We start from the raw sequence: 24,053 nt of genomic DNA, 5'->3' as shown, positions 1-24,053 counted from the left end.
AAACCTGGTACCAAGCGTTCTCATATTTAATTGCAAGATTTTAAATTACATGCCAATCAAGAAAGCAAGAAAACATGGCACATCACTGGGAGAGGAAACAGTTAATAAAACCAGGCCTCAGGATGGTCCAGATGTTGAAATTATCATACAGCAATTTTAAAATGCTAAGCTATATTGGTGAAAAAGGTGGATAACATCTGTGAAGAAATGGGGAATTTCAGCAGAAGGAGGGAAACTTTTTAAAAGCCAAGTGAGAAAATGCTAATACTGAAAAGTACAGTATCAGAAATGAAGACCTCTCTCTGTGAGCTTATCAGCAGACTGTATACAGCAGTGGAAAATATCAGTGAACTTGAAGATTTGTCAACAGAAGTTATCCAAATTGCAACACAAAGAGAAATGGGGGAGAAAGTGGGAAGATAATGGAAAGTTTCCAAAGCCAGCACGTGCAACCTACAGGCGCCCTTCCTGTGGCCATATGAGTAACAGTCCTTCTTCCACAAAGCAGGATGACCAAGAACTTTTCTCCCTGCTTCTCCACAACTGGCCCTACTTGGGTTTCTCAGTGACTGGATGTGGTTTCAGTATTTCCTTTCATTCCATTCCCCAAAGAGACCTAGATTTGTTCCTGAAAGACTGTCATGCAAAAAATCTATCACACATACACCTTCAATCTGCATAACATCTCCTACCTCAGAAGCTCGCCAGTACTCTTCGTCCCCGAAGCCATGGATCTGGAGAGCTTTCCACACAGAGGGCCCTGTTCCTAAGCTCCCTAGCTCCTAGGACGGCTCGTGCAACTCACGGTGGCAGAGAGGGCGTAAGGATACAATTTGTTTTTTTGGTTTTTTTCCTTTCCCTTTATAGGAAAATTGTTTGGCTTCATATCCTTTAAAACAGTGAACTAAGCCACAAAGCAATTAGTGATTCAGCCTCCCTTTGGTTAAACTGGGTTTGGTTGCTAGGAGGACACAGGAAGAGCCATTTTTTTGTATTGCTATGCAATGAACCTTTGAATTAATTCACTTCCATTTCTAGTGATTGCCCTTTGGAATACGTTGTAGGAATTCAGCGTACTTCCTACCACATGACTGGATCTGTTGTATTCTTGACAGATGGCTACTGATGTTATTTCACTCTAGAAATTCCACATGTCCCCCTAGACATGAGCTTGATATGCCAAGTCCTCTGTTGTAGATAGTTTCTTTTTGTTCTTTCTATGAACCTTTGGAAGGAGACATATCTCTAGGCCAGTTATAGAAATCTTCTGGAATCACCTATGGGTTGAGTAAATATCCTTTAAAAGAAAAGCTTCACATTTGATGTGAAGGACTATGTCTGGTCAGAGAGGACACAGCAAGAGCAAAAGCTTGAGATGAGAAGGTGCAAGCTTGGAACAAGGAAGTCGGTTTTTCAGATTGTTTTTGAACTCTTCAAAATGAACTATGGAGGAAAAGAATGACCTCTGTTCTTGCAGAATGGAATAGTCCTGCCCTGGAATTACAATACTTAAGGCTCAGCCTCTTTGAGCTCGGTCTGAATGGATATGGGCAGGGATGGTGAGACACACCCTGTGTGATGCACCATCTAGTTGTGCATCTGAAGATGTGTTAAGAACTTAACAATGATGGTTGAAGATCTCAAATGTATTGTGTAAATCAGCACACACAGAAAAAGGGGAGAGGATGCCCTGAAATGAACCTTTTGTGTGCTCACAGAAGGATGTCCTCTTTGTCAGTTGTCCGTTTTCAACAGGCCTCAACTCAGATGTGTTGTCCAGTTCTCCACTCTGTACTTTCAAGATAGGCAAGTATAGACTTAAGAGGGCGATGGTGAAGGTTACCCCTCTGTCCTGTTGCTGACATTGCTCTCTGGGCTCCGTGTGACAGACTAGATGGCTGATGATTTTCTCCCAAGGGAGAGTGCCGTTCCCGTTTGGCAATGCTGGCGGGCTGCCCCTGAAAGTAGAGGCTTCATCGTGTTGCACAAGTGCTGTGCAGCAGAGATCAACCCCACATTTCTTCCCCTTCCCTTAGGTGTCACAATATTGATTAGGTTGCCTGCCCCACCCTAACAAAGCACCTTCTTGTTTTCCTGATGCCCTCAAACAAAGTCTAGTCTCCTTCGTGTAGAAATGTCAAGGTTTTTGTGGGAAGTCCAGTGGACCTCTGCCCAGCCTCCATGATCCTGAGCTCTATCCTCCTGCTGTCCTTCTTTGATGTCTAATCTCACATTAGTCGCTCCGCCCAGAACTTCCGCATCTTGGCTTGCTAGAACCATAGGTGGCCTAAAAAGCCCAGCATGAGCAGAAGTCTGCTGTGACCTCCCAGAAGTCAAAGTTCACTTCTAGGTGAACTCTTCATGGTGCCTTATCACTGTTTTTCCACCACAGATTCTTTGGGTACATGTCAATCTCACCTACGAACATAGAGCTATGCTTTTGTCATCGTCATGGGTCCTTACACCACTCATGTGCCTTTCTCAGAGCAGTGAGCATGAATTCATTCAACAGATGCTTGAATGAATGTTGCATTTCCACGTGTGCCACATTTCTCAGCACTGGGATACAAAGACAAGCCAGCAGCCGTGGACCCCGCCCCCTGGGGCTTATCTTCGAAAAGAGGTTCTCCCTACCTGTTGCTGAATGCCTCCTCTCTGCTAGACCCTGAACTAAGCACTCTAGTTTTTACCCCCATGTAATCTTCACCACACCTTTGAAGAAGGTTTTTCTTCTTGCCATGAAAACCTTTTCTTCTTTTTTTTCCTTCTATACATGAAAACCCGAGGCTCGGAGATGATAGGTAATTGGCTCTGGATCCCACAATTAGTAAGGACCAATGAGGTTGTGAACCCAGGTCTCTTGACTTCCAAGTTCATAGTCATAGCCTCTCACAAGGTTGGCTGCTGCTGTTGGCACCTGGGTATGAGTGAATCAGTGGAGGGCTGGGGAAGGGGCGCATATTCTGTGTCCTCCTCTTTCGTGATACCATGTTCTGTTTTCACAGATTGAGCCGTACATGCCATATGAATTCACATGCGAGGGGATGCTGCAGAGAATCAATGCTTTCATTGAAAAGCAGGTGAGACTCCTCACAAGTCCGTCTGTCTTTGTTATGTCCTGCTTCCTGTTACGCTAGGGGCTCTCATGAACCATTAAATCGTCACCATGTTCCCGCTTATTTTCCTGATTTGAAAGACTCTTGAAGTTGGATACTGGCTTGTTGGAATTCTAAAGCATATGCAGGCCACCCAAGGGAATCATTCTGTCTTTGGGGGAAGAATGTTCTCTTTGACGGTGGAAGGCCAATGGAAACTTACAGGAGAGACTGGGCGGTCAACATGAAAACCTCCTTGACCATCAGAGCTGTGCTCCGATTGGGTTCTGGGGGGCATCACAGAGACTTGGGTGGGGAGGGGGACAGAGAGACAACTCTCTGGTCCTGCCTGATGGCTACTTCTCACCCTAAGAAAGGTAAGGACTGAACCCTGTGGTTTCTAAGTATTCCTTTAATAGATGTTTGCTAATTCCAATTATGGTGGGACTTTCTAGTGGTTTTCAGGCATCTTTTCAAACAGGACCCCTTTTCAAATGAAACTTTACATGAAGCCTTAGTGTTTAAAATGAATGAAAGCAGGGCTTCAGTTCCAAAGCAGGGGAGGGTTCCCCAAGTTTCCTGACCCCAAGAGTGTGGCAGCTGTGGCTTGTGCTGTGGAAGGAAAGGCCGAAGGCCATTGCCTTCGTTTGTAACATTGTAATTCCTTAGGCTTCAAAAGCAACACAGAGCTAGAAATAGGCAGACTGAGAACCCCTGTGGGGAGAGAAGTATGAACTTCTTGACCAGATTCCAGAAATAAGGGGCTCCTCTTGAAGGGCAGAGTGTCTTGGGACGATCAAAGATCTTTACACAATAGAGGATGAGGATTGTGCAGACTGAAAATAGAAACGGAGTGTTGCAAATGTTCGTCGGCATAGATTGTAGGCCCAAGGTAGGTTTCAAAGGAACCTACAGACTGTGGTGAGCAGTGGACAGTCCTGGGTGCTGCTGTTGAGAGGACGAGCTGTCGGGTATAAGCTTCGAAGCGGCATGTCTGATACTCTGATTTTTTGTTGGCCGTCGCCAGCCACCTGGGTTCCAGGGTCACCACCTAGACTTTCTGGTTGTGTGACTTGGGGGTGTTCCTCAGCCTCTGTGTGCCTTAGTTTCCTCCCCCTATAAAATAAGGAGACTAATAGAACCTCATGGGGCTGATGTGAGGATTAAATGAGCAAATAAATATGAAGTGCTTAGAACAGGGCTGGCACATAGGCTCAATACATGCAAACTAGTACCGACGATTACTTAATATATCATGCATTATATAATGCTGTATTGTATGCTGATAGGAGCGTGTTATATTATTGTTCCATAACATGCAATAATGCTCATCAGACTTCACCATGAGAGCTCAGCATTTGAATCAGTATCTCATTCAATCTTTATGTGACACCCATATTAAGAATGATAGGATCGTCACCCTAATTCTACAGCCACTTACCTACAAGCTCTATGCCAGTGTGTACCCAGCTCATCACAGCGCGTCATCTCATCTGATCCTCAGGTAATCCTGGGAGGTGGCAGTAATGGCCCCATTGTCCGGATAATGGGAACTCAGACTTGCAGGGACAGGGCTCACAAGTCATGGGATCAAAGCTTGATGCTGGGTTGTTCCGAGCCCAGCTGCACCAATGGCATTGCACAGCCTCCGGCCATGGCAGGTGGCCCAGAACTATACTTCCCATCTTTTTATCTCAAGGAGTTGCTGGCTCCTCCTGAAGGTGCAGGGAGGAGCTGCTGTAACCTCCTCTGGCGGTGAGTTTTCAATATCACAGTGCTTATTCCCATCGCGGGAAGCTGTCTGAGGTCTTACCAGGATCCTGCAGCTGCGTCTGAACCCCACCTCCTGTCCTGTCTCCACTTCCTCAGAGAAAACGGTTGCTCACCACCACATGGAAAAAGACTCTTTATCAAGTTCAGCTGAAGGCTTTTCTTTGTTTCTTCCTTAAGACTCTTGAATCCCTGCCAGTGCTTAAAAGTTCTCACGTGGCCTGGTCTCTATAAATCTATTACTAGGTTTCCTTTCAAACAGAAAGGTCATGCTCCCCAGACAGACTTTGCTAAAAGGCTTGCATAATGCAGGAGCCAAGCCTCGCTTTCTCACCTCTAAATCTCAAGTGCCTCGCCCTCTGCCTGGCACACAGTAGGTGTGCAGTAACTCCTAGTTGAAGGAAGGAATAAATGAGTGAAAGGGTGAGTGCATGTGCTTTCTATCCATGTGTACCAGGAACCATGCTCATCTTGGACCTTATGATTGGACAACATGTCCCTAAAATCGTCTTCTGGAAACATGCTAATAGTACTGCCCTTTCACACCACCTCCTCGGTAGACTTTTCCACAGAGCTCTGTGGTTCCCAGAAATGCGGAGTATTCTTTCTTGACTGCTCTTGTTCATTCATTCATCCAGTCTGTCAATAATGCCAGCTGCATGCTGTGGACTGTGCTGGGAGTTGGGGAAGATGTCAAAGGACTAGGCCCTGTCCTCAGGTAGCTTCAAGTATCAGAGAGAAGCCAGCCAAGTCCACAGGCAGTGCCACTGGTACAGGTTACGCCCTGTAATAGTGATGTCACCAGGATGCTTTAGGGTCTCACAGCTCAGCCTGCTGGGTGGGGGCGCTGGGGAGAGTCCGTCCAGAAGTATTTGCAGGAGTTGAGTCCTAAAGGCAATTGGGGCTACAGGGAAGACTGTACAAGTCAAGACGCAAAGGCCTGGGGGGGAAATAAAGAGAAATTGTGGTGAATTATTGGAAGTTAGCTCTGAATGAAGAGACGATGGAGGAGGATGAAGCTGGGGGAGAAAACGGGTACTAAAATGGTGCCGAGGCTCAGCTGAAGAATTCAGGTTTGATTCTGGGACAACAGGAATCTAAAGGTGTTAAGGCAGGATGAGGGCAGTGTTGTTGTCGGATTGGTCTGTTAGAAAAATCATGCTCAGAATCTTCTAGGCTTTTCTCGTTAAACATTCTCCCAGAGCTGCTAACCAGGCAGTAGAGGCCCCTACTGTGAGTTTATCCCGGGCCTCTGTGGAGGCCTTACTGACGCCATAATGTTACCCCAGCTCCACAGGGAAGACAGAAAGCCGGAACTCCGTTTGTTGGCAGATCGAGTCTTCTGCCTCTAATGATTACCTCCAGGCCCGGTGTTTTGGAGCTTTGGGTTTTGGGTTATTTTTGCAGCTAGAGGAATATCTTCAAAGAGCCATGAGACTGGAGAGAGGAGTATTTCTGGTATGAACAGGAAAGCCTCAAGCTCTGCAGAGGTGGTGACACCTCAAGCTTCCTGCCCCTGGAACTGTAGGAGCTGCAGTTCTAATGAGGCTGATCTCTGCCTTGAACTCCTCCCTGTGATCTGCAGGGGAACAAGGAAGCTTGTATCCCAGAGCCCTTCAAAGTTGTCCATCACGGTCGCCCAAGGCAGCTGGAGCCAGAGGAAGCCAAGTGACAAAAGCCCCGCGCTTCAATGGACAGTTGAGTGGTTGATGGCAGGAGATCTACCTCATACCCAGCCGACCCAGCTGGAGCACCCGAGAGAGTCCTGGCTTTAGGAAAACCACTAGCTTTTTCCCCTAGTGTCCTCTCCTCCCTTTTACTATACTAAAAATGTTGATTTGGTTGCATTCTCTTAAATCAGCTCTCCAGAAGACATGCTTTCTCCAGCAGCAGGGGATGGGGTGGCAAGCAAAAATCCTTTGTAATCTCAGATCAAGAGATCTGAGTGGGTCCCTAACCTGACTGGATCCAGGCTGTTAAAGTTCTCATTATGCATTTTCTTGGGAAAGACTTAGGTTTTTGCCTCAGGCCAGAGAGTAGAGCAGGTTCCTTGGAAGGAACAGCAATGTACAGATTTCCGAAAACCACACCTCGGCTCTTCAACCCTACTTTCTAGTGCCCGTGAAGCCCCTAGAAGTACACAGGATAATTATGCTCATATTATTTCGCAAAGAGCTGTGTAATTCACATGAAAAGCATTCTGGAGAAATGGAGGGAGAAAAAGAGTTAGCTCCAAGAGCCTCTGTGGCATCAGCTTTAAGTCTGGGGAGATCTTACTCATCGAAGCTCATCTTGAAATCCCTGGGGAGTGTTCTCAGTGCAAGGGCAAGCCTGGTCGTGAACCTGGATAGCCCAGGGTGGGGGGAATGGTGGTTATAGGGAAAGAAGAAAAGGTATTAAGGGGAGAGGTTGTCACTAGCTTGGGGAATGTTTGCTCTTTTGAAAACTCAGCACTGCTGTTTGCCTTGCCGTTCCTGATCCCAGAGAGACTGGGCAGGTAATGAGTAAGCCCTGGAACCTGGGGTCAGGCTTTGCCCCCACTCTCTTTGTGACCTTGTGTGAGTTTCCTCACCTCTCTGTGCTGTTTCTCTCCTGGGCAATGGAGATAATACTGCCTACCTCACAGGGTTGAGGGAGGACTTAGTAGATTAATACATGTTTAGGGCTAAAACAGTGCCTGGCTCAGAATAGGTCCTCCGAAAGCCTTAGTCAGCTATATGCTGTTGCAGGAGCTCAAAAAACCAAACAAGGTACATTTTTTTAAACAACTTCATTGAAATGTTATTTGTGGATCATAAAATTCATTCCAAGTAAGAGTACAATTCAGTGATTTTTTATTTTTTTTTTATTTTTTAGCAAATTGATAGACTTGTTCAGTTACCACCACAGTCTAGTTTTATAACAAATCCATCACCCAAAAAAAGCTCTTTTGTGCCTATTTGCCTTTAGTCCTATTTGCCTTTGCTGGAGATTTCTGGCTTCTTTTACTCAGCGTAATGTTTGTGAGGTTCGTGCCCGTTGTGCTTTATTCCTTTTTTATTGCTGACTTGTATCCCATTGTATGGACAGACCATAGTTTGTTTATCCATTCACCCGTTGATGGCCGTTCGGGTTGTTTCCACTTTTTGGCTGCTGTGAGGAGGGCTGTTTGTGAACCTTTGCTCATGTTTTCCGTTCTTCTGGGCAGACTCCTAGTAGGAGAGGGGGATGGAAGGTGAGAGGTGTGTGTCTTAACTGTTTCAAGAGTGAGCTTGTCCTGTTGATTTGCGTGTGTACACACCATCCATGGTGACTAGTCACCACAGCTGTTTCCCAGCCACCTTCTCTGTTGCCCTGTGGAAAAACAAATTCACTCCCCGCCACTGGGAACCAGCCCTAGGGGCCACCTGTGGACAAAGTTCACTCTTTGAGGACGGCACAGGCTAAGCATGGTGAGTACCAACAGGCAATGAAATATGTTTAACCTGGTCAGTCAGTCAATATTTATTGAACACTTTCTGTGTCAGGGCCTGGATTTCCCAGCTATAACATAAATAACAAATGTATCCCTTACCCCTCGAATACCTGTCTGAACTTGGCCCAACCCCCAGTTTCATGACCTAGAACCTGTCCCCACCCCTTCTGTTGGCAAATTTCTGACCTTACTTCCTCTGGACTCTGCTTCTAGACCTGCATTTATTTGTGCCTGTCTTTTTGGATCCAGACAATATGAGTTTCCACAGAAATCCACTTGTACCTGATATGTCCTAGACATAGTAACTCTATTAAAGGTATGGCCAGGACTGGGTGGGGGTGCAGGGTTTGTAGAAAAGATCCCATCACCTAGAGGCAAGCCAGCCCCTCCACCAGTGCCTCCCTCCTGGGGAACAGCCCGTTCCCCATCTCCTCTAGCTCCTTTGGTGTTTTTGCCGATAACATTTTCTCCATGTTGTTACTTAGCCTTTGTTACTTCTGTTTCGCAATAAGTTGTGTTCATGTGTTCAGAATATTGCTTTTTCTCGTAAATGTGTTGTTAATAAACCTTTGTTACTACAGTTACTGCAGGCAATTTTCAGTATAGTCAAGCAAATTTAGGGAAATTTGGTGACTGGTTGAAGTAATTGTTAGAGAGGAATGCAGGTGTTCTGTGTCCTGAGTGGGCTTGTTCAGCAGATTGGAAATTACTGTTTATGTCTCATTCTGTCTATATAAAGACTCTCTTCAGTTAGAATATAGTCCTTTTCTACTTCTAGCAAAGCCCCAGGATGCCAAACCATTCAGTTGCAGCTCTTTGTTGAACACCAGTTATCTGCAAAGCACCATGTTAGTGATAAACCACTAACTCCTATTCAGCCTATAAAACCCAGCCTAGAAGTCCCTATTTTCTGGAAGCCTTCTCTGATTGCTACCACCATCACCCTTTCCCTGTCCTCTGAGTGACCTGTGCATTCTTGTTTGGACATCCATTTTGTACTGTTCTTTAATTTTTAAACGTCGACCTCTCTTACTGTGCACTGTGCATGGAGCCTTTGAGCCCAGAGACTGTGTTTCATTCATGTTCATATTGCCAGCCCGTAGCAAAGGCTGTAATAGCCATCTGTCAAGTTTTGAACAGATGAATGAGAAAACCTTCAAAGCCTGCATATAAGCCATGAGTATTTCATGGAGGTTTGTTGAACCGAGATGCCTGGGTCTGGTCTGAGCCATTATCTGCCCCCTGCACTGTCGCATAGCTTCCTGGCCCTCTGCTTTTGCTTCTTCTCCTGCTCTCTGTTCTCAGCACCGCAGAGTCTGTCACCCCTCTGCCCAGAACTCTCTAGGGGCTTCCATCCCACTCTGAGGAAAAGCCAAAGCTTTTACATGGGCCCCCAAAGCTCCCAGGGACATCCCAGACCCCGTCTCTGCCTACTTCCAGCCCCCAACGCACACCTCTGCTTAAGCCACATGGAATTCCCTGCTCCTCCTGGAAACTGCTCGACACCCCGCTGTCAGAGCCTCTGTCCTTGGTTTGGCTCTGTCAGGAATGTTCTTCCCAGATACTGGCATGGCTCTCTGCTTTGCTTCCTCAGGTCTTTTCTCAAATGTCCCCTTCTCAGTGATGCCTTACCTGGACACCTCTCCCCCAAGTCTTGATTCCTTTTCCTCACTTTGTTCTTTTCTAGAGCACGTACCACCTTTTACCATGTTATATATAATTTACTTGTCTTGTTTTTCTGTCTCCCTCCTTGAAAATAAACTGTGAAGGTGGGATTTTGTCCCCCCCCCCTTTTTTTCCCCACTGAGTCACCGAAGGGTCTAGAAAAATCCCTTGTACACAGTAACAGTAAAAGGTACCTGTAGATAGTCTTATTTATGTCAGACACTTTTCTGAGCAATTTACACATTATAATTAATTTAATCTGCTCTACAGCTCTGTGAGGTAGCAATTGATATGTTCTGCATTTTACAGTTGAGGAAACTGAGGCATAGAAAGATTATGTCCGAGCTCTGCACCCTTATGCTTTTCTGCTTCTTAGCAAGTATTTTGTTGAATGAATGAATGAGTGAATGAATGAGTGAGTGCTTACAACGAGGAAGCAAGGCAAGTTGGCTTTGCACTATTATCCTATGCTGAGCTTGACTGACACAGAAGACCTCTAGCTTTCCATGAGCACCCAGTGGGGCTTGACCTAGGGATGAGAAGAGGCTTATGCTTCAGACATGCCCGGTCAGCAGCTGGGCAGAGATGGCTCTCGTGGATGAATTGTCATACATACTCCAAGCAACGCAACTTTCACATCTGCCATGGCTGCAAATAATGGTCTAACGCGGAATACTATAACATCTCTGGCTGCCTTCCTAAAAGTCCCCTCATTTTATCTTACAGGAATTATATAAGCACTGAAGGACCAATGGTATTCTCTCCATTTAGATGTGAAAGTAGGCAGAGAAAGCCCCTGGCTGGGGGCCAGAATCATTACCCAGATCCCCAGGCTCCCTCCTGCCTTACTTGGTGCCATGGATACTGGAGACACCCTCAGGCCTCCCTCTGTTCAATTTTATCACCTTCAGCCTTCCCAGATGGTTCACCAAACCTTAAGAAGGTCCTGCTGCTATTTGTGCTATTTTCCAATCCTACTGACCCCCAAACAGACTACTGAGAGGATGCCAGCCGCCCCGTGGGGAGCCATGCGCAAGCGTGACTGGGGCCCAAGGTCAGGTGTAACTGACTAAGCTCGCCGATTGAAGGGAATCTCAGCAAGGTCGGCTGCAGAGTTTACTAAGAAGTGAGCAAATAGGGCACATCCTGCCTGCATCAGAGCTTTGAGGGCACTTGTTTGTGCAGACCTCACGGTGCCATCCTGCCCAGCTCGCACCAGGTGCAGGGCTGCCCCAGCTTCTGCAGATGCCAACACTGCCGTGCCCCCAACCCCTGTACAGGACACAGGCACCCCTCTGTGGAGGGACAAGCGGAGAGTGATGAGGTTGGTGGAGTACCTGCCGTTTGCCAGCCTTTCACTCCGTTACATCACTTAGTCTGTTAGCAGCACAGGAAGCTGAGGCCTCAGAAAGTCACCCAAAGGTTCAGAGAGGCGAGATGTACCCTCAGGGCCTGCTGCCTGCAGAGCCTTTCTGCAGAGAGAAAGGGATGCCTTTCTCTTTGCTCTGTTTTTGTCCTTTTGCTCACTTAATAGCAATACAAGCACAGGTTTTTTAAAAAATGCAAATGTATGGAAGGCCGCTCCTGGATGCAGCTCGGCCTTGCATTCTGGGGCTGCACCCATTGCTGCTAAGGGACCCTTCTGCCCTACCTGCAGTGCTCCAGGTGACAAACAGGGCAGGGAATGAACCCTCTCCTCTGCCTGCACCGGTTCTGGGATTTTTCATCAGCCCCTCATCCACACAGAGCAGGGAAAGGACACAGGAAAAATGAAATATTCCATAAAGACATCCACTGAAAAGTACATTTCCCTACCACTCCTGCCCCTGGGGACTCCGTTTCCCTTCTCAGCGGCAGCCTTGCTGACCAGACATTCTTGCAGGAGCAAACGCGTGTTTATTATATCTTCCCATCTCCTCCCTCAGTGCTTGACTCAAATGGAAACACATTCTACACCATCCTTCATACTGCTGCTTTCCCTTCTCAGTGGGTCCTGGAGCCTGTTTCCATGTCAGCACGTAGAAACCTATTGCATTTTTTTTTGTTACTATTTGTATTTCAACAGTTACCTATTTAAATACAACATCCAGATTGTTTCGTGTCTTCTGCTTCTACTCTGACAATACTGCTGTGACACCCTGTGTAGGCTTCTTTGCACCGCGTGTCCCTGTATGTAGAGTGAATTCCCTCAAGTGGAATTCAGAGCCCAGGATCCTAACCGCCACTGTCGGGGGCCAGTTCAGCCTAAAAGGACTTCACGTTGGCTCTTCAGGTCTCCTGGACAGCACCTTCCACAGTTTGGCTGGTCTGGGGATTCAAAGGACAGTGTGTGAGCAGAGCGAGGTCTGGTGCCAGTGGTGCATGAGTTCCCACCACTGGGACGTGCTCAGGGTCCCTTTGGGTTCAGGCACAGCCGAAATGGAAGCTGGGGTCCCAGGTCACAAAGTTTCCCGCTCCTGCCCTCCCTTCGCCCAGTCCCACTCTGTCTTCTCACCACCCAGGTTGCATGCTCATCATCACGCTACACAGGTAGCTTCCTGGGCCTCCACCCAGCCCAGGTCTCACTTGCACGGGCCAGTTCCTTCAATCCCTCAGACCCCGGAATGACTGGCCCTGTCCCGTTCTGAGCTCCCCACACCCTGGCTGTGCTTGGAGGCGCCTCTCTCTGAGGGTGTGCCAGCTCGCTTCACATCCTACCACACGTCCTCTGTGCTTTTCTAGCTGTTGAATGAGTGCGGTACTGTAATTATTTCCCACCAACAAGCCCAGAGCCCCTCCCCCGGCCACTAACTCCTGAGAGGTTCTGTCAGCAGTGCCTGCAGACACCGCGTGTGCATCTCACTTCACCACGTTGAAAGTCGTGTTCACAACAGTGTCACATTAGGTAACTGCCACATTAGGTAGACACTGAAATGTCTTTGGAGTTAGAGTGGGGAAAACAGAACAGCTGGTGAAGGTGGGCCTGGAGATGGGCCGTCTAAGGGGGAGGCTTTAAATAAATAGCTGGATTGCGTCATTGTCGATGGTAATAATAATGACTAGCCACTGACACTGGCGGCCCCGGGGCCACGCCCGTGACATGTGTTCCTGCTGCCCCTCGAGCCCCGTGTTGGGGATACTGCTGCTGTCCTCTTTCGCAGCTGAGGAAACTGGTGGGTAGAGGTGAAGAGCCGGCCCAGGGACACGTTCTGGCTGAGCCCAATTCCACCCCAAGTCTGTGGGGCTCCCACCTCCATCCCTTCACTGCTCTCTCACATCAGGTGGCCTCCCCTTGTAGGGGGACTGCTTGGCAAGCTGGGGTTCCCCACTTGCACCCTCGGTCCCTTGGCTGAAGGCTTCATTGTCATTCTAGGACTTCTGCCATGGACAAGTAATGTGGCCACCCCTCAGTGCCCTGCAGGTGAAGCTTGCTGAGCCCGGGCAGTCCTGCAAGCAGGTGTGCCAGGAGAACCAGCTCATCTGTGAGCCTTCTTTCTTCCAGCATCTCAACAAAGACAAAGACTTGCTGAAGTAAGTGCTGGGTGGGCGGTGGTTCAGGCTTCAGCTTGCCTCTGGGTTAGAGGTGGTTTGAGAAGGACGAAGTTCTCGTTCCCCGGCTTGTGGGCTGCTGGGAAAAGACGTGGGAAGGGGAGCAGGTAGCAGCATGATTGCCCACCCCCCAAGAGAAAGTGAGCCCAGCATTGTTATGGTTAGGTAGATGAGGTCACCTGGCGTGCTGATATATTTCGTATTCGAATGGAGGTGTTGTGTTTGCATCAGTAATGCCATGTCTGTGTTTGTAGATTGTGAGGGTGTTCAGTTTGGTTAATGTTATAGCCAAGAACCATCAGAGCAGAGGTGGGCACAGAATCATAGCATAAACGGATTCTGGCAGTCGCCAGGTCCCCAGATGGCGCCCCAGCAGAGTCTGGGCAGTGCAAGCGGTGGATGATAGTCTTCCACCCCAGAGTCAGGAAGGAATGAGAAGTAGGGGCAAGGAGCTGTCACACACCTGCCCACAGCAGAGTCCATTGCCTCTTTCCTCTACTGCAGCCCTGGCCCCTTTTGCACCTTTTTCCCGCACCTCTGGAACGCGGTCCACTACAGGGGCCTGAGTCAGGCACCTTAGCAGGAGGTGGCCGGAAAGACAGGCCCGAGCTGCACCCAGGTGGGACCGTCTGTGGTGCTTGAACTTGTGCCCTCGTGCTTGCATTACTCTTGCTGATGCTATTCTCTTCTTTGCAGGGGCATTTTGAGTCTGGCCCTTGCGGTTCCCAAATTTCCATGGGAGGTTTCTGCTGGCCTCTGACTCACGACCCCCTTTCAATCTCCCCATTTTTATTATGCCTCACCCTGGGCCGCCTATTGCTTAATTAAAATTACCTAGTTCCCCACCCCCAAACTGAATAGGTCCAATTAGGTGTTTTCCCCTAAAAAAACAAATTTGCTATCCCAACCCTACACATTCAGTAGAGTGGTGGTACAGTCCTAGGCTTGAAGAGGATGCTGAAGGAATGGAGGGGTTTCAGGGCCCAAGGCTTGCCCGTGCCCTGTTCTGGCTCCGTGCCCTGTTAGAGAACGCAGTTGGCCACTGTGGTTATCTGTGCGCAGTTGTCTGAGCTGGCCTGGCCCGCCTGTCAGTCTTATTCAAAAGTATATAAAACCCTTTTTTAGAAAGTACCTGAGAACTGACTCTGGGTGGTGAACACACAGTGGGATTTATAGATGATGTAATACAGAATAGTACACCTGAAATCTATGTCATTTTACTAACAATTGTCACCCCAATAAATTAAAAAGAAAGAAAGAAAGAAAGTCCCTGGCCTCTAGCATCTCAGCCGCAGGGAAGCTCTCCTGAGGGAGGACATCGGCGATGCTATTTTTCCCGTGAAGACCAAGTTCAGAGGTTGCCTTGACTCAACAGCAAAACAAATGCCAGGCTGGGAGAGAGTCGGTGTGATGCCCTGCTCTGCCACCAGTGAAACTCAGTTAGAGGGAGGGGTGCCCAGATGTTTATGGAAAGTCTGTAACAGTACGAGAAGCTTCCATTTCCATAGCACGTGTCCTGAGCTCTGGGGTGCCAGCAGGACCCTCCCCCGGCTCCTGCTGCAGACGCTCCTATAGCAAGGTGACTTTCTGAGAACCTCGAGTATCTCTCTCTGTATCAGAGTCTGCATCCTCTGGGGGTGCACTAGGGACTGGACACACAGAACTGTCTGCGCAGCACCGTCCCCACCCTCTGAAGGAGGAAACAAGATGCTGCCGCCTGGGAGGGGAACCCACACAGCGGTCCTCAGCAGTGGTCCTTCTCGGTCAGGCCGGAGTCAGGGTCGCTGTAAGTCCCGAGACCAGGGCCTGGCTCCCCTAGCACGGGCCGCACACAGCCGGCCAGTGTCCAGGGCACAGGACCGGATCCTCCGGAGGGACAGGAAGCAGAGCCAATAGGCTGGTTTTCTCTGTTCCCTCCATTTTCTCACCTATAAAATGGGGCCATACTGAGTCATGCTGAGGTGCTGTGCAGCCAGTGCTGAAGATAGAGCAGGACGGCCCCTCTTCCAGAGACTTCTGGGCAGTGGGGCCAGCGGGAGGCCACCAGGCCAAGACAGAAAAGCCAGGCCGTGTGCCAGGGGATTGCTGAACAACCCCGCCCACCCTACTCCCCCTATGATGGTGTCAACCCATCATAGATATGTGGGTTTTCTTCCTAGGAGGCTGCAGTGAATGCTAATTTTGCAATTAAGCTGCCTGAAATTAATTCTCTGAGCATCAGAGACCTATTGAATACGCTGTTCCCACACTTGTAAATACTGATAATGTTGTAAACCGCCAGCTACCTGGCAGTCTGTTGAGTGTCTCCTCAGTGTGGCCGTCCTGGCACATCTACATTCACGGCCAATTAGCAGTGAGCTGCTCCGACAGCCAGTGCTGCTATTTCTTCCCCAACTTGCCGGGCTGGATTGTGACATGAATGAAGTCCTTTGGAGCATCCCATGCTGTCATCTTGACTCAGGCAGTCAAGCAGCTGGTCTTTGAGCTCCTGTTCCTGCAGGGCATAGCGTACGTGTTAGAGGGGTGACCACAAACTCCTGTGCACAGAGCATGCGTGATTCAAGGGGGTCCTGACCTGACCCAGAACAGAAGGCAGAGGCCCCGGGTCGTCCATGACGATGTGACCCAGTCGGGAGGACCTCAGCTAGTGTGTTCATGTGAGACCACGTTTGTCGTTTTGCTACTTTTTCAAGTTGTAGCTTCTAAAATACAGAGGGTGCCCAAAAAAATGTATACGCATTTTAAGAAAGGAAAAAACTATTAAAATTGTAATACTCAATATATACTGGTAACAAAAGATGAATGAATACAAGTCACGTTTGACTTCTGCAATGACAAGAGGTGTTCAAAGTGATTACCATCAGCGTTATTTTAATACAGTTTTATCCTTTCTTAAAATGTGTATATGTTTTTGTGACACCCTCTGTATTAGGTTATTGAGTTTGGGGGAATTCCAAACTGTGAAAGCTACACTATGAGCACTTCGGCACCTGAGAGAAGGGAGGTGGCCGAGCACAATGGAGTTTGGGGCGCTTGGCCCACATAGAGTTGGAATAAGCAGGGCAGGGGTGAGGGAGGGAGGGAACGCTCGTGCAGGGAAGATGGGAGGCGTCGGCCAGCTCCCATCCCTTCGTCCTGTGTGAAGCTCTGTGTCAGGAGGGTTGGGCAGCTTTTGTCCTCTCAGGAAGTTGGGGGCCCCAAGGGAAGGTAGGCCTGTGCCCTTTTATTCTTCTTCAGGGCTGTACAGTGGAAGCTGAGGGCTGACGGGCCTCAGAAGCCCCCTTGCATCCTGTAAAAGAAGCTATTCAGGCCAGCTGGAGAGGTCAGCAGCACGGGCTGCAGAAAGGAAACGGCGCACTGTGCCAGGGGTCTCTGAACGGGTGTGAGAGAGTATGTGTGTGTCAGAAAGATAGAGAGAGAAAATATGTGTGAGGCAGTCAGCCCAGAAACCAAGAAGCAGGAAGTGACATATGTGCCCTGGAAAGGCAAGGGGTCGGCCCCCAGGTCGGGAATGAGGCTTGCTGGCTCTGGAGGCTGTCTGTGGAAGTCACCTCCCCTCCGATGTCTCCTGCTCCCTAGTGAAGCAAGGACGATGGACGGCCTTCCTAACTGCCCAGGGGTATGGGACAGGGACCTGCACGCTAATCAAAGAGCGCTCCCTGGGGGACAGGGAGATGGATGGCACCCAGAGCCCTGTGTGCCCCTGGCACGGTGTCAAGTGAACATTTGGGGAGCTGCCTCGTGGTGGGTCGCCTGTGGTTCTGGGAACATATGCTATTTGAGCACTTTATGGTGGTCTTTGGCCATGGTCTTTGGCCAGGCTGTTTCCACTGTGACCAGCTGAGATGTGCTCACAGACTCGTGCGTAAGTGTGCGCCCCCCCCCCAAGGATGTGCCTGCAGTCTGAGTCCAGGGGACCTGGGGTGGGAGCAGGAGGGTTTCTTCATGGCTCCTGACAATTACATCCCCTGCCATGGGTTCTGAGACTAATTGTAGAGATTTCCACGCTTCTGGTTACCAGTGTATCAGGCAGATGGCTTGAGTTAAGACATAGCAGCTGCTATAATTCACCTAAATAAATAGCATAAGCATAACTCTGTTTCCCAAGGCCACATTCCATATGGAAACTTTTAATGCACGCGTGCGTGCGCTCTGAAGACCCCTTTCTATGAGGTGGCCGGTAGGGGTGTCCTGTGGAGGACCTAGAAGCCCCACGTCTCTGACTCATTTTCCTTCAGGAAATCCATAAAACCGCCAGTTCCTGGCCTCGCCGTCATGGTCTGTGACCTTAACCCTCTGGGTGTCGCCATCTCCCTGCTGGCACGCCAAGACTAGAGGCGTTAGGGCGGGTAGAGAAGCTGCACAGCTCCCTGCTGACTGCAGGAGCAAGATAAGAGGGGGTGCTTCCCTTCTGAGCGTCGTGAGCCGCGCTGGCGCCCCAGACAGCCTCCAGAAGCCCCACCAGATGATCTGGGGATCACCCGATGAAAGTTGGCAAAGGCACGGGGCCAGGCAGTTAGTTGGCTGAAGGAAGACAAGAGGGAGCAGGAGAAACGGGGTACGAGGCTTTTCCCCAACATTTGGAAGCTTTCCAGAGGCAACAGGAAACCTCGAGTTCCCCATCTGGATCCCCACCCTGTCGGCAGGCATCAAGACTTCTGGGCACAAAGCAAAATGGAGGAGGTGGGCATGTGTAGAAATTCGTACCGTAGAGCAAGGGAGGAAGGTGGCACAGCCCATCCCATGTCTGCAGGCCCTGGTGATCGTGATGACAGCACGACTGTAGTTATGATGGCAGTCACCATTTATTGAATACTTACCCAGAGCTACACTCCGCCAACTGCACTGTGTGCACTAGTGTCATTCATTCTTGCATCTCCCCCATGAGTTCAGGATTCTTTTTCCCCAGTTCACAGAAGAGGAAACTGAACCACAGAGAGGCTCAGTCATTTGTCCAAGGTCCCATAGCTCGTAAGAGATAAAGCCAGGACTCAAACCCAGGTCTGCCTGGCCTCCCTACACCTTCTTCTCTGAACTGGTTCCCACCTGGCATGGGGGACACCAGGCTGGAACGCAGGGAGGCCTCTCTATTCTGGAGGAGCCAAGGTGGGTGCGACCATGTACCCCAGGCCAGAGGAGAAGATCTGCAGCTCTTCTTTGAGATAAGAGGCAATGCTGTTGAAAACAGGTCTGCCTGGTTATCCTTAGGCCCCAAGCAGTGGTCCCTGGCTGAGAAAGCGAAGCCACACGGTTTCCAGCACACAGACAATTCACCTGTTGGGAGAAGATGGCAGAGGAGCAAGAACACAGGCGTGGGATCGGGCCTGGATTCAAACCCCTGCTCTGCACACCCTGGAGCCCCAGGCACTTACCTCTAAGGGAGGGGGTGGGCGAGCAGTAGGCTATTGCTGGGGCTGCAATAGGTCCAGTGAATGGACGCCCCTGGGACACACCTGCCCCTAGGAGACCATCTGATTACTCTGCAGTGGGAGAGTAAGGACACATAGCAAGAGTCTCTGCAAGTCATTAATAAAAACATTAAACATAGTTTTTAAAAATGTTTATGGCACCAGGGGTGCCAAAAAAATGTATACAAGTGGACACTTTGGTCAACGTTGCCCAAGCAGTAGTTCGCCGTGATCAGAAGTGTCTGGACGCTGATGGTAACCACTTTGAGCACCTCTTGTAATTGCAGAAGTCAAACGTGACTTGTATTCATCTTTTGTTATCGGTATATATTGAATATTAAAATTTTAATATAGTTTTCCTTTCTTAAAACGTGTATACATGTTTTTGGCACCCTCTGTATTTAAATAATACAGGTCTTTGCCCCAATCTTACTCCTTTAGAAGTAATCATTGTTAAGGCTTTATGTGTAGCCTTCTCAACTTTTTACACACATATTCTCTCTCTCTCTCTCTCTCACACACACACACACACACACACTTACATGCACACGCACACTGATCACATTGTACGTCCCGCTCCGCTACTTGGCCTTCTCCAACACAGCCCTCTATGCTGCTGCTTGCATTTCTACTTCATTGTTTTTCATGGGCTGCATAAAACTCCAGAAGCACAGATATGCCATCATGATTCAGGTGTTCCCCACTTGGTGAGAATTTGGGTTATTTCCAGTTTTTCTCTGTTACAGTCAAGCCTCACTAGCAGCCTGGCGTACATCCCCCCACACATGTATCCAAGCACACACATACCTTTCTCGAGCCATTATCCCTAGTGGGGGTGAATTGCTGGGTCAGAGGACGGCGCCATCTCGTTTCTACAACAGGAGAACCGAATGTGCTCCCCAGACCGCAGCAGGTGGGCCGAAGGAGCCAGTGATGAGGACAGCCCGTGCATCTCCAACCTGTGTGCCTTTCTCTTCCTCTCCAGGTACGAGGTGATCTGCCAAAGCTCAGAGCTGGCCAAGGACATCCTGGTGCCCTCCTTCGACCCCAAGAACAAGCACTGTGTGTTTCAAGGTGACCTCCTGCTATTCAGCTGTGCAGGCACCCACCCCAGGCACCAGAGGATTTGCCCCTGCCGGGACTTCAACAAGGGCCAGGTGGCTCTCTGTAAAGACTGTCTATAGTGGCCGCTGGCTTGGCCCCACACGCACTTTGCTGGGGGAAGACGGTGGTTCCAGCCGCATCCTGGCAGAGCCAGGGGGCACACGTCATTCAGAGACTCTTGCCAGAGCCTGAACTCTGTGGTGAAAGGTTTCAATTTGGTTGTACTCCCACAGGTGTCAAAGCACCACAGTGGAGTTTTCACCAAGACAAAATGAGAGCAGACATCGGGCCGGGGAGCCTGGCTTCTCCCTGCACAACTTCATTTTATTTTTTGAAGAGCAACTGCAGGGAGAATCTGTTGATGCAGCTGCTTCAGGGTAGAGAGAGAATCTCAAGATTCATTTAAAACAAAACAAAACTAGAGGAGGGAACTGAGCTGGTTGGAAAGAACTTTGTGTGGGAGCGTTCCTAAATTCATTAACTTATTTATTGGGGAGGGAGGGAGGGGGGTTAGGGGAGGGTAAAGAGGGATTGATCACATGTCTTCTTTGATTTTCCACTGTTTACCATCCACCTTCACTATAATATTATTCCTGTCTATTTATTGGGGTGCAGGAGGGAGACAGGATGTGCTGAGGGCTGGTGGCACGCCCGAGGGCAGCTGTGGGGACCTAGGTCCTCAAAGTGGATGGTGGCCAAACAAAAGAAAATCCAGTGTGTGTGCTTCAGGGATGGCAGCTAGAGGACACACACCCTCTGGGCGTGGCGGGACACGCTTGTGTCGTCCAGAGAGCCCAGCCAGGGACCAAAGACGGAGCTGCTTTGCAGTGAGAGGCTCCTTTGCTCCACGCATTCCCCCATCCCACACACACCTTGGTCCTAATTGGTTAGGGTCCCCTTAGGAAGGAAGTGCAAGATTAGAGAATTGACATTTGCTAGTGTGTGGTAAATCCCAAAATTTGGGACTGAAAGAGCTACTCTTGGACTTGGTCATGATGTTTACCCCTTACGAGGGTTGTCTGTGAGCTGGGATTGTACAGAAGTGAAGCTGATCCCTATGAACGGCTGACCCCACTGGAGCTGGGCTCCAGACGGGATTTCTCACATTCCCGCTAATGTCTGATTTCGCCACAGCTCATGGAATGGGGCTCTCAGTAAACTTGATGTTGGCCGGGGGAGCAGGGGCAGGCTTGTTGGATGTGACACGCTCTCCTGGCTGCTCACCTGTGGAGCCAGGGGAGGCTTGCAAAGGAGTCGGATGTTGGCTTTTATTCCAAGCACGGATATTCTGAGGGGTGAGCCAGTTGGCAGGTTGGCCTGGTCAGACTCATCTGGTCCCTTTCCAGCCCCTGAGTCCCTATGCTCTGCCTTTATGTGAGTTCCCCACCCCCAGTAAGCACTGTTTCAGTGCTCTGGGTATAAGTATGTTTCCTGGGAATCTCCTGGCATCTCCATGCTGGGAAGTGAGCCTTCTCTCTCTCGCAGAATGCCCCAGTTAGGAGCTGTCAAGCTCCACAGCCCTTGGGGGTGGTTTTGAATGCTTTGGTCTGCCAGCAGCCCTGGTTTCCCAGCACCCTGTGCCCTTGGGGCAGCTGGCCCAGCCTCTACCAGGCAGAACAGCAGGCAAGGCTAATGGCTGGGCACGCCTTGGACAAGTGAGGCTAAAGGAAGGATTCTGTTTGACGAGGATCAGGGGGAGTGTGGAGCCTTTAGGTATGGGAAGTTAGCTTCTGCCTGTTTCTCCGTTCTCCCCTGGTGCATAAAGAATACCAAATGCACAGCCAGCCTTTCTCACTTAGACTCTCAGTGGATCTGAATCCTAGAGAATGGAAGGGGTAAGAAGGGACAGCCGGTGTCTCCCCCACCCCTCAGTGGCCCCTAAGCACATGTGCTAGGGAGAGTGCTGATGGGGAGGCCTGGGCCCAACCACAAGGGCAGAAGTCCAAAGGAAATCTTGGAAATAGGGTGCTGAGTTAGTGTGTATGTATTCTTTGAAGCTTTGCAAGGGCAGTTTCCTGCCGTAGGAGGAGAAATAACTGCCATCCGTGCTGTTAGGAACTGCTTTTCCCTATGAACGAGCCTCTTGGCTGCCCCCTAAATTGTGGGAATTTGCTTGAGCTCCCAGGCTTGCAATTCCTGGTCCAGTGCTGCCCTCTCCTGAATTCTTCTGGGAGCTTCCAATGCTGAGGATGTCAGGGGGGGCATTTGACCAGCAGAGGGAGCCTGCGGGCTGAGTCCGATTTCCCACGCTCCGCGAGGTTAACCCATTTTGCAAAAAGCTGTTTTCATAAACAAGCACAGGAGCTCCGAAAGCGAGGAAGCTGGAAAGCTGGGTTCTGTGGAAAGATGCTGCGCCTGCCTCGCAAGGATTGTTTGCTGGCTGCCCCTGAGCTCAGGGCCTCTCTGCCTTCCCGATCGGGACCGTCAGGTCAGGCAGCCCCGCGGGCCTCTCGCCCCCCTTCAGATCCCTCTTGCTTCCTCCCGTCCAGCGTTGGCTGACGTCAGGCGGAGTTCTGCTGGTGGCCTGCTGCTCCTGGGAAACCGACCCACACTTACGTCGTCCTTGCTGAGGGCATTATGAGTAGGGTGGTGGCACCGGGTGTATACTGGCTCCCAGGTCTCTACAACTTGGCTCAAGTCAGGTCAGTGGCCCCCGAGAGGCAACGGCAGGGGACCTACCTGTCCCCTGTGTGGAAAGGAGCCTGATTCCTGCCCTGCCCGGGAGTGGAAGGTGAATCTGAGTGTGGGCCTTTGGTGATTTTTCTTAACAGAATCCTAAACCAATTTGTAATTGATGGTAGTTCCAAGGACAGAAATCCTAAGCCAGGATCAGTGTCTTCCTGTGCTGTGAGCATACCTTGCCAGGTCTGTCACTTTTGTTCCTAAGTGAAATTTGGCTTTTCCCCCCCTACTGTGAGCTTAAGTTCTTTAAAAACTTGAGGGAAAACATTTATCTAATTTATTAAAAGAGAGAAAGCTTTCCTTTGACATGTAGACACTTTCAGGTGTAAAAACTCCTCAAAGGGGAAACACACTTCTTTTAATGCCAGTAAACACCTCATTTATTTCATGTATATAATTTGATTTGCACATGTATAAATGGAGAGGTTTTTTGCGTTTTTGCCTAAATTGGGTTTTGGTCACTGCTTATAGTTTGCTTTGTTCGTTTGCTGTATGTTTGGAAATATTGAGAGTCTGTTTTGTTTCTTTTTGTTTTTTTGATATTTATTGTTTCTCTGATGTGCCTTTTCACTTTTCTTTGGGGTTGATTTTTGGAATCTGGGTGCTGTTGAAGGAAGGAAGCAGACTCCTACAGCTTGGAGATAGGACCTGTCCTTGCGTCTCTGTGGACGCTCAGGCTGGGCACCAGAAACACCCCTCAAGCCCCCGAGGCCACCACGTACCTTCATATACACCCCCATGAAGCTGGGAGAACCCCATGGAAAGGGCTGGCTTCCTCTAGACCGGCCCACACCTCCCAGGCTGCTCACTGTCTTGGGGTCTGGGGACTGCTGGTTGGCAATGGGCCCGCAGGCCTCTACTCAGGCCACCAAGTACGTGGTGGTGCAGCCGGAGTGGACGACCAGCCCTAGCTGAGGGGTTGCACTGAAGGGGAGCCGTCCCCGCAGGGCTCTTTAGTAGCACTGGCCCCTCAACTCTTGATCTGGTTGGCATTATGAAGGGGAAAGAACAGGAACCCTTCTGGGAGTGTGGGAGGAGAGCCCACGTGCCTCTCACTGGTGGTGAAGCATCAATGCGACTGAAACTAGGTGCTGTTCATAGGTGCGTTTGTGCTTTTTTCAGACCAGACCAAGGCAGGCCACCCCGTTTTCCTAAGGTGGTTTACCTGGATTGTGCATGTAATTAGAACATTACCACCCTCTCCCGTGCCCCTAAAATTCTTGATTAAAAAAAAAAAAGTCCTATTTTGTTAACGACAGGCTCTGTTGTATGTGTCACTATCCCAAGCCTGGATTGTTTTATTTATTTAAGAATACTTTAGTTTTCTCATTGGTTCCATTCTAATCC

At 49.5% G+C, this 24,053-nt stretch overlaps 1 protein-coding gene across 1 annotated transcript in view; it reads left to right on the top strand.

Annotated features, from left to right (window-relative positions):
- Positions 1-20,516, top strand: part of MGAT5 (alpha-1,6-mannosylglycoprotein 6-beta-N-acetylglucosaminyltransferase) — a 332,082-nt gene extending 311,566 nt beyond the window's left edge. Inside the window, 3 exon segments of the mRNA XM_033112421.1 lie at positions 3,006-3,080; positions 13,337-13,494; positions 19,906-20,516. Coding sequence (XP_032968312.1) covers positions 3,006-3,080; positions 13,337-13,494; positions 19,906-20,104 — 432 coding nt within the window. The 3' untranslated portion in view covers positions 20,105-20,516.
- Positions 20,517-24,053: the final 3,537 nt, after the last annotated feature.

This window comes from Rhinolophus ferrumequinum, chromosome 8 (assembly GCF_004115265.2).
Source record: "Rhinolophus ferrumequinum isolate MPI-CBG mRhiFer1 chromosome 8, mRhiFer1_v1.p, whole genome shotgun sequence".
In the NCBI taxonomy this organism is placed as follows: domain Eukaryota; kingdom Metazoa; phylum Chordata; class Mammalia; order Chiroptera; family Rhinolophidae; genus Rhinolophus; species Rhinolophus ferrumequinum.
This window is presented reverse-complemented; position numbering and strand designations above follow the sequence as displayed.